At 49.5% G+C, this 8768-nt stretch overlaps 1 protein-coding gene across 1 annotated transcript in view; it reads right to left on the bottom strand.

Annotated features, from left to right (window-relative positions):
- Positions 1–224: 224 nt before the first annotated feature.
- Positions 225–8768, bottom strand: part of LOC120974682 (uncharacterized) — an 81544-nt gene continuing 73000 nt past the window's right edge. Inside the window, exons 2-3 of the mRNA XM_073507377.1 lie at positions 471–1261; positions 225–397 (exon numbers count right to left, since the gene is read on the bottom strand). Of these exons, the coding sequence (XP_073363478.1) occupies positions 848–1261 (414 nt within the window). The 3' untranslated portion in view covers positions 225–397; positions 471–847. The remainder of the gene's footprint in view (positions 398–470; positions 1262–8768) is intronic.

Below are 8768 nucleotides of genomic sequence, written 5' to 3'. Positions count from 1 at the left end.
GTTGGCTCTAAAAGAAACATATCTCAGGAAGCTCAGAACTTAACTATGAAAAAAATGCAGATATGAAAGTACTAGACCCAATCCAAAACAGTCAGCGCTAAACAAATAAAAACAAATTTAGGCCCTTACAGCAAATATTGCCTACTAGACCAATCCAAGTGAGCCCCACTACTTCTTTATACCCTATGATATGAAAGTACTAGATCCAATCCAATGTATGTTTGTGTATGTGTACCTTACAAAAAGAAAATTTGTGTATGTTGGTCGAAGCCACCGAGAGCATATATCTTGGATGTTGTCAGTTTCTTGCTCACCTGGTCTCAAGTAAATGTCATCATCAGCTTTAACATAGAAATCAGAATCGAACAACGCATAGGCAGCCTTAAAGAATGCTAACCTAAAACATAAGATCAAATCAGTTCCCATATGAAGAGATAACATAATGATAAGATACTAGCTATACTGTTTACGTTTTGTATGGAAGCCTGCTATACTCCTCCTCAAGATCTAAAAGCACAAAATCATCATATTCTTCAACCTCTCTTTTAAGAGCTGCCATCTTAGACTTGTCATTGCTTTTGCCGATCACAAATCTGAATGCCAGACCAGTAGCTTCCTCCAACCTGCACTAAAGTGAACATGATGAGAATTGCAAGAGCACTTAAGCGACATCATCACTGGATAGAAACCAAAATAAAAAATAGTTGTGACAATCATCAAGCAACAGAACTTGGGCACGTTTACCACTAGAACTCTAGAAGCAAATGTACAAATTCCCTGTACAGAACAATAGATTGTCCAACTTCATGCATCATTCTTCGAACTCAGGAAAGAAACTAATTAATCACTATTTATCAGTAGTAGTGAGAAGAGTGCAGCAATTCAAAAGGAGACCCTGCCGATCGGAGGGGAGCCACGTCCGCCTGAGCGCGCGGCGGCGGCCGACGGAGCCGAACCCGGTGAAGATCCCGACGAAGGCCATGACCTTGTGCCTGCCGCGCGATCCGGTGGCGAGGCCCGCCGGGAGGTCGGTGGCGCCGCCCGCGGCATCCCCGGGGCGCCGGTCCCAGGCGACGGAGACAGAGAGCGGGTGCGAGGAGTCCGGGCAGTGGCCCCACGGGGCCTCGGCGGGCGCCCGGGAGAGGGAGACCGCGGCGGCGAGGAACCCGGCGAGGCCGAAGAGGAGGCAGGCCGCGGAGACGGCCGGCGAGGAGAGGAGGCGGCGGAGCGAGGAGCGGCGGGGGCGGCGGTGGGTGCGGATCTGGTGGGCGTCGGGGTGGGGAGAGAGGGAGAGAAGAGATAACGGCGGGGGGGGGGGGGGGGAGGGAGAGAAGAGATAACGCGCGGTGGGTGTGGATCTGGTTTGCCGTCCGCTGTTTTGTCTCTTTGCCGTCCGCTGTTTTGTCTCTTTGCCATCTGCTAGCAGACGGCAAAGAGGGGGCGTTTTTTTTCCGTAAACGGCTCGTTAGTGGGGGGCCACCTCTCTCTTTGCTGTCCGCCAGCTGACGGCAAAGATTCTTTGCCATCCGCCAGCTGATGGCAAAGATTCTTTGCCGTCCGCCAGCTGACGGCAAAGAAGTGACTGATGGCAAAGGCCTGTTTTGCCGTCTGCCATTTCTTTGCCGTCTGCTTTTGGGTAGCTGATGGCAAAGACCTTCTTTGCCATCCGCTAGCAGACGGCAAAGAGCTGGCAGATGGCAAATTAGCTGATTCCAGTAGTGAAATCAATAAGATTTACTTGATGTGACACGAGTGAATCCTTACCAGGAAATCACTATGTTGAAGTACTAAACAGAAGATTGATCGTCCAACTACGCGTGGCATGCAGGGGCCCCGCCTACTCCCACAAGCAGGACAGTCCAAAGGTCGTGACAAATTGTATGGACCGAACATCCATGGGACTGGAAATCCTGGTGGGTGCGATAAACCCTGCAATGCATACAGATATTGGAGTGTAACCATAATTGATAAACCGCCCTCACAAAAAATATGATCTGGATACTTCAAAATGTACAGACTGAATGGAGTGGACAGACATTAACATAGACATTAACATAGACCGTTCACACACCAAAAGCGGCAGTACTAATAAATAATACAGGGTTCACAAACACAAATCAAGTACTGAACAATAGTACTTACTACAGACAAGCAAAGTTGCACTAACTAAACTCTGCAGACTATTTCTTGCCACCGACCTACGGGATGAACCTCGCATAACTGACTAGGCCATGGACCTCATGTGAGATGTCTACATGCACCATCACCATCTTGTCAACCTTGGAGAACCTAACAGAGTGGTCTTTCCACTCATAAACATGATGATGAAGACAGGCCGCATCAGATTTGTTGGGAAGCTTTACAAGAACCACACCCTGCGTAATCGAAGGCACAGCCATGAAATTGTTGTGGTCAAGTACAGCCTCGAGAACACGCCTGACAACAATGCTACTGGAAAACACTAGTTCAGGACACGTGGCGACAAGGACACAACAGCTGGATAGTTCAGCAGTAGAACTCATCATCAGGTCTTCCAGTTCACACGACATGACTTTGAGAACTTCATCTCCACCGTGGACCTGGTTCTAATTCAAACAGAAACCATATTTTATTACTACCTCCGTTCAGAAATATAAGATGATTTTCGATATTATACTCCATATATGACTATATATACGCACAAAAATGAGTGAACAAAGACACTAGAACATGTCTTCAAAGGCATGAGAGCAGAGGGATTACATGCAATATCCATAACACAAGTTACTAAGGCAAATATACCCTCTTAAAAGGTAGCATTGATGTTCATAAAGTACCCCCTCCGTCCCAAAATTCTTGTCTTAGATTTGTCTATAAGAAATCAGTGTCAACCTCTCGCATGTTTTGGTCAAAAGAGGAATTTAGAACCGTCATTTGGCACACTAAAATCACATGAAAGATCACCCAGAAAGTTGTACTACCAGTACTAGTACTGCGTGTTAGATGAAAAAACACGATCAAGATCGAGAAAAAGATCGTCAACAAGAGACATTACCTGGACTTGCTTAATGAGGGTTCCCGGAGAGGGGGGCTTGCACAGGGCGATGGCTTTGTGCTTCTCTGCGGTAGTCTCGGCGGGGTCCTTGCGCTTCTTCGTACCATGAGCCTCGACGGTTTTGGCCAGAGCCATAGACATCACGTCGGCGGTGCTCCGGCGTCCATCCAAGAGAGGAAGCTGAGAGAGAAGAGTGAAAGGAGGAACAAGATGAGGGAGAAGTGAAGCAAGTGGGGGTTTTCTTCAAGAGAGGAAGATGAGAGAGAAGAGTGAAATGATGGTTGCTTCCTCCGTCCAACTTACTGCTGGAAAGGAGGGGGTTTTGTGATTTGACGGCTCATTGGGAATTACTGCGGCGGTTCGATCGGGGTAGTCTACCGTCACTCTACTACGGAGTAATTTAGTGCATGGCTGGTGGACCCAGGTGCTGGCTGTCCCACACGTCGGCGAAAGTGAGTAATTTAGTGCATGGCTGGAGGAGGATCTGCATGGTAGAGCGTGTCCACTATTTTTCTGAAGAAAAAAATGCTTACAGCAAGCGTTTCCACTCTTACGACGGAGGAGTGCGAAACCCGGCAGCCACTTGAACATACACAGTGCTCCTACTACTAGGCATGTGTCAGTACTACACAATCTTGTTGCTAGTGTAGTAAGATATGACGATAAGAAATGATGTTGTGAGCATGTCAACTACTCCTATATGTAACATAGTACCGCTTTTTCGACTGTCCGGTCGAGAATGAACGGTGAGATCAATGTTAACAGAACTAGGTCCACAGCGCACGGAGAGTACGGTGCTACAGTACTCCACGAAACATGAACCATATGAAGCACGAATAGTGTTAGGCAGGGTGTATGAAGGGTGCACGGGATGGGAGCAAAAGTTCCCTTCTCGACCTACTTTTGGGTGTTTGGCAGAGTGCATGAAGGGTGCATGAGTCCACACTAGTAGGTTGACAAAAATACACGAAGAGGAAACAACTATATTGAGATGAGAATGCAACCAAACACACCAACACGCTTTGTGCTACAGTGACTGATCTGCACCGTCTGAGTTTGATCCAACGGTCATGTTGCGCCGAGACATGGACATGCCCATGCAGAGGGCGCCTAAACACCACCGAAGTCCCTCTTCTTCTCGAGGCGCACGACGTTGGTGATGCAGAGTGCAACCGCTCGCAGAGCCCGCTCCCAGTCGACCGGAGCCAGCTCGTCAAAGACGGCGTCCAATGGCATGAATGGATTCCGGTGACGGAGCCCTGAAAGGATTCGCCCGGCAACGGCGACGGCAGCCCGCAACCCCTCCTTGTCCAGCTCAGCCCCCACCATCGCGCGGAGATGGCTCAGCTCCTCAGAGATATAGGTGAAGAAGGAGACCAGGTCAGGAAGCCGCAGCTCGTTGAAGTCGACCGGGTGGTCGAACGGGTTTAGCCCGACGGCCGGCATCGTCGCGCTGGCACGACGGTAGGCATCGCGCAGCCGCAACTCGCGCTCCAGCCGGCTCCCCAGACGGCCTATCGTATCTCCTGCTTTCTGCAGCAACGCCGCCGACGCCTCGAGCATCTTTGTGGTGGACGCCTGCCGCTTTTGAAGCTCCGTGAACTCCCGCATATAACGGAGGATCATGGCACTCCTCTCCTCCTTGAGCTCACGGAGCTCCACGTCCTTGGCCCTGAGCTCCGCATCCTTGGCATGGAGCTCCTGTGTCAGGCGCCTCACCTCGGACTTCGTGATCTGCTGCGCCGCCATGGCACCAGGTAGAAGCAATGGGGAGAGGAAGCAAAGGGGGCGAAACGGCTGAAAGGCAATGCAATCTACGGGAAGGCGGAGGGAGCAGGGAATCTTTTGGTTTTCACCACGGTATAACACCAGTCGACGACTTCTCACATCAGGGAGCAGTGGGTTTTTACTGGCGGAGTCATCGTGACTAATTGCTGCCGCGCCTGCTCCCGTCAATCAAAAAATTAAAAATCCTGCCGCGCCTGCTCCCGTCACTCAAAAAATTAAAAATCCTGCCGCACCCAAACACCAGAGCAACGCCGCGGTGGATATTTAAATTTACCTGCCGACAAGTAGATAAAAAAAGGGGTGAAAAAACAAATGTGGCGGCGGCCCAGCTAATCGGTCGAACTAGCCCACCTAGCTAGCCACCGTGCTTCACTGATGTACTCGCCGGGAAAGGTGGTCTTTCGTGATTTGACGACTCATTTACTTGCTTCGGCGCTACGACCGAGGAGGACCCAGAAAACGCGCGGTAGGGCGTCCCACGTCAGGAAGAATATATGCGTGCACCACCCGGGAGGACCCCGAAACCGCGCGGTAGGGTGTGCATGTCTCGGCACGGAGGAAAAATGTGCGTGTAAAAATATACTGTATCAGACGTAGTACCTATGGTTCAACCTCAGGACACAGCCAGTCGGTCGAAAACACCCCACTAGCCACACAGCTTCATCATGCAAACGTGGCACGGAGGATAGATGTGGTTAGCTCCGTCTCGACCAGCCACAACTGTTGGAAATATGCCCTAGAGGCAATAATAAAAATGGTTTTTATTATATTTCCTTGTTCATGATAATTGTTTATTGTTCATGCTATAATTGTGTTATCCGGAAATCGTAATACATGTGTGAACACATAGACCATAACATGTCCTTAGTGAGCCTCTAATTGACTAGCTCGTTGATCAATAGATGGTTACGGTTTCCTGACCATGGACATTGGATGTCATTGATAATGGGATCACATCATTAGGAGAATGATGTGATGGACAAGACCCAATCCTAAGCATAGCACTAGATCGTGTAGTTCGTTTGCTGAGGCTTTTCTAATGTCAAGTATCATTTCCTTAGACCATGAGATCGTGCAACTCCCGGATACCGTAGGAATGCTTTGGGTGTGCCAAACGTCACAACGTAACTGGGTGGCTATAAAGGTGCACTACAGGTATCTCCGAAAGTGTCTGTTGGGTTGGCTCGGATCGAGACTGGGATTTGTCACTCCGTATGACGGAGAGGTATCTCTGGGCCCACTCGGTATTGCATCATCATAATGAGCTCAATGTGACTAAGTAGTTAGTCACGGGATCATGCATTATGGAACGAGTAAAGTGACTTGCCAGTAACGAGATTGAACGAGGTATCGGGATACCGACAATCGAATCTCGGGCAAGTAACGTACCGATTGACAAAGGGAATTGTATACGGGATTACTTGAATCCTTGACATCGTGGTTCATCCGATGAGATCATCGAGGAGCATGTGGGAGCCAACATGGGTATCCAGATCCCGCTGTTGGTTATTGACCGGAGAGTCGTCTCGGTCATGTCTGCGTGTCTCCCGAACCCGTAGGGTCTACACACTTAAGGTTCAGTAACGCTCGGGTTGTAGAGATATTAGTATGCGGTAACTCGAAAGTTGTTCGGAGTCCCAGATGAGATCCCGGACATCACGAGGAGTTCTGGAATGGTCCGGAGGTGAAGATTTGTATATAGGAAGTCCAGTTTCGGCCACCGGGAAAGTTTCGGGGTCACCGGTATTGTACCGGGACCACCGGAAGGGTCCCGGGGGTCCACCGGGTCGGGCCACCTATCCCGGAGGGCCCCATGGGCTGAAGTGGGAAGGGAACCAGCCCCTGGTGGGCTGGTGCGCCCCCCCATGGGCCTCCCCCTACGCCTAGGGTTGGAAACCCTGGGGGTGGGGGCGCCCCACCTGACTTGGGGGGCAAGTCCCCCCTTGGCCGCCGCCCCCCCTTGAGATGAGATCTCCAGGGGCCAGCGCCCCCCCAGGGCCCCTATATAAGGGGGGGAGGGAGGGCTGCGCACCTAAGCCCCTGGCGCCTCCCTCTCCCCCCGTAACACCTCTCCTCGTTGAGCTTGGCGAAGCCCTGCCGAGATCCCCGCTGCTTCCACCACCACGCCGTCGTGCTGCTGGATCTCCATCAACCTCTCCTTTCCCCTTGCTGGATCAAGACGGTGGAGACGTCTCTCCCAACCGTACGTGTGTTGAACGCGGAGGTGCCGTCCGTTCGGTGCTAGGATCATCGGTGATTTGGATCACGAGGAGTACGACTCCATCAACCCCGTTCTCTTGAACGCTTCCGCTCGTGATCTACAAGGGTATGTAGATGCACTCATCTCTCTCGTTGCTAGATGACTCCATAGATTGATCTTGGTGATGCGTAGAAAATTTTAAATTTCTGCTACGATCCCCAACAGTGGCATCATGAGCTAGGTCTATGCGTAGTTTCTATGCACGAGTAGAACACAAGTTGTTGTGGGCGTTGATTTTGTCAATTTACTTGCCGTTACTAGTCTTATCTTGATTCGGCGGCATCGTGGGATGAAGCGGCCCGGACCGACCTTACACGTACGCTTACGTGAGATAGGTTCCACCGACTGACATGCACTAGTTGCATAAGGTGGCTAGCGGGTGTCTGTCTCTCCCACTTTAGTCGGATCGGATTCGATGAAAAGGGTCCTTATGAAGGGTAAATAGAAATTGGCATATCACGTTGTGGTTTTGGCATAGGTAAGAATCGTTCTTGCTAGAAACCTATAGCAGCCACGTAAAAGTTTGCAACAACAATTAGAGGACATCTAACTTGTTTTTGCAGCAAGTGTCATGTGATGTGATATGGCCAGAAGGATGTGATGAATGATATATGTGATGTATGAGATTGATCATGTTCTTGTAATAGGAATCACGACTTGCATGTCGATGAGTATGACAACCGGCAGGAGCCTAGGAGTTGTCTTAACTTATTTATGACCTGCGTGTCAACTGAAACGTCATGTAATTACTTTACTTTATTGTTAACCGTTAGCCATAGTAGTAGAAGTAATAATTGGCGAGACAACTTCATGAAGACACGATGATGGAGATCATGATGATGGAGATCATGGTGTCATGCCGGTGAAGATGATGAACATGGCGCCCCGAAGATGGAGATCAAAAGGAGCAAAATGATATTGGCCATATCATGTCACTATTTGATTGCATGTGATGTTTATCATGTTTTACATCTTATTTGCTTAGAACGACGGTAGCATAAATAAGATGACCCCTTGCTAAAATTTCAAGAAAGTGTTCCCCCTAACTGTGCACCATTGCGAAGGTTCCTTGTTCCGAAGCACCACGTGATGATCGGGTGTGATAGGTTCTAATGTTCGCATACAACGGGTGTAAGCCAGATTTACACACGCAATACACTTAGGTTGACTTGACGAGCCTAGCATGTACATACATGGCCTCGGAACACAAGAGATCGAAAGGTCGAACATGAGTCGTATAGCAGATACGATCAACATGAAGATGTTCACCGATGATGACTAGTCCGTCTCACGTGATGATCGGACACGGCCTAGTTGACTCGGATCATGTAACACTTACATGACTAGAGGGATGTCTGTCTGAGTGGGAGTTCGTTAATAATTTTATTAGATGAACTTTATTATCATGAGCTTAGTCTAAAAATCTTTACAATATGTCTTGTAGATCAAATGGCCCACGCTAATGTTGCCCTCAACTTCAACGCGTTCCCAGAGAAAAACAAGCTGAAAGACGATGGTAGCAACTACACGGACTGGGTCCGTAACCTGAGGATTATCCTCATAGCTGCCAAGAAAGCATATGTCCTTGAAGCACCGCTAGGTGATGCACCTGTTTTCCCAGCAACTCAAGACGTTCTGAACGCCTGGCAGTCGCGTAGTGATGATTACTCCCTGGTTCAGTGCGGC

The sequence above is a fragment of the Aegilops tauschii genome, chromosome 2, assembly GCF_002575655.3.
Source record: "Aegilops tauschii subsp. strangulata cultivar AL8/78 chromosome 2, Aet v6.0, whole genome shotgun sequence".
Classification (NCBI taxonomy): domain Eukaryota; kingdom Viridiplantae; phylum Streptophyta; class Magnoliopsida; order Poales; family Poaceae; genus Aegilops; species Aegilops tauschii.
Note: the sequence above shows the minus strand (reverse complement) of the source record. Positions and strands in the feature narration are given on the sequence as shown.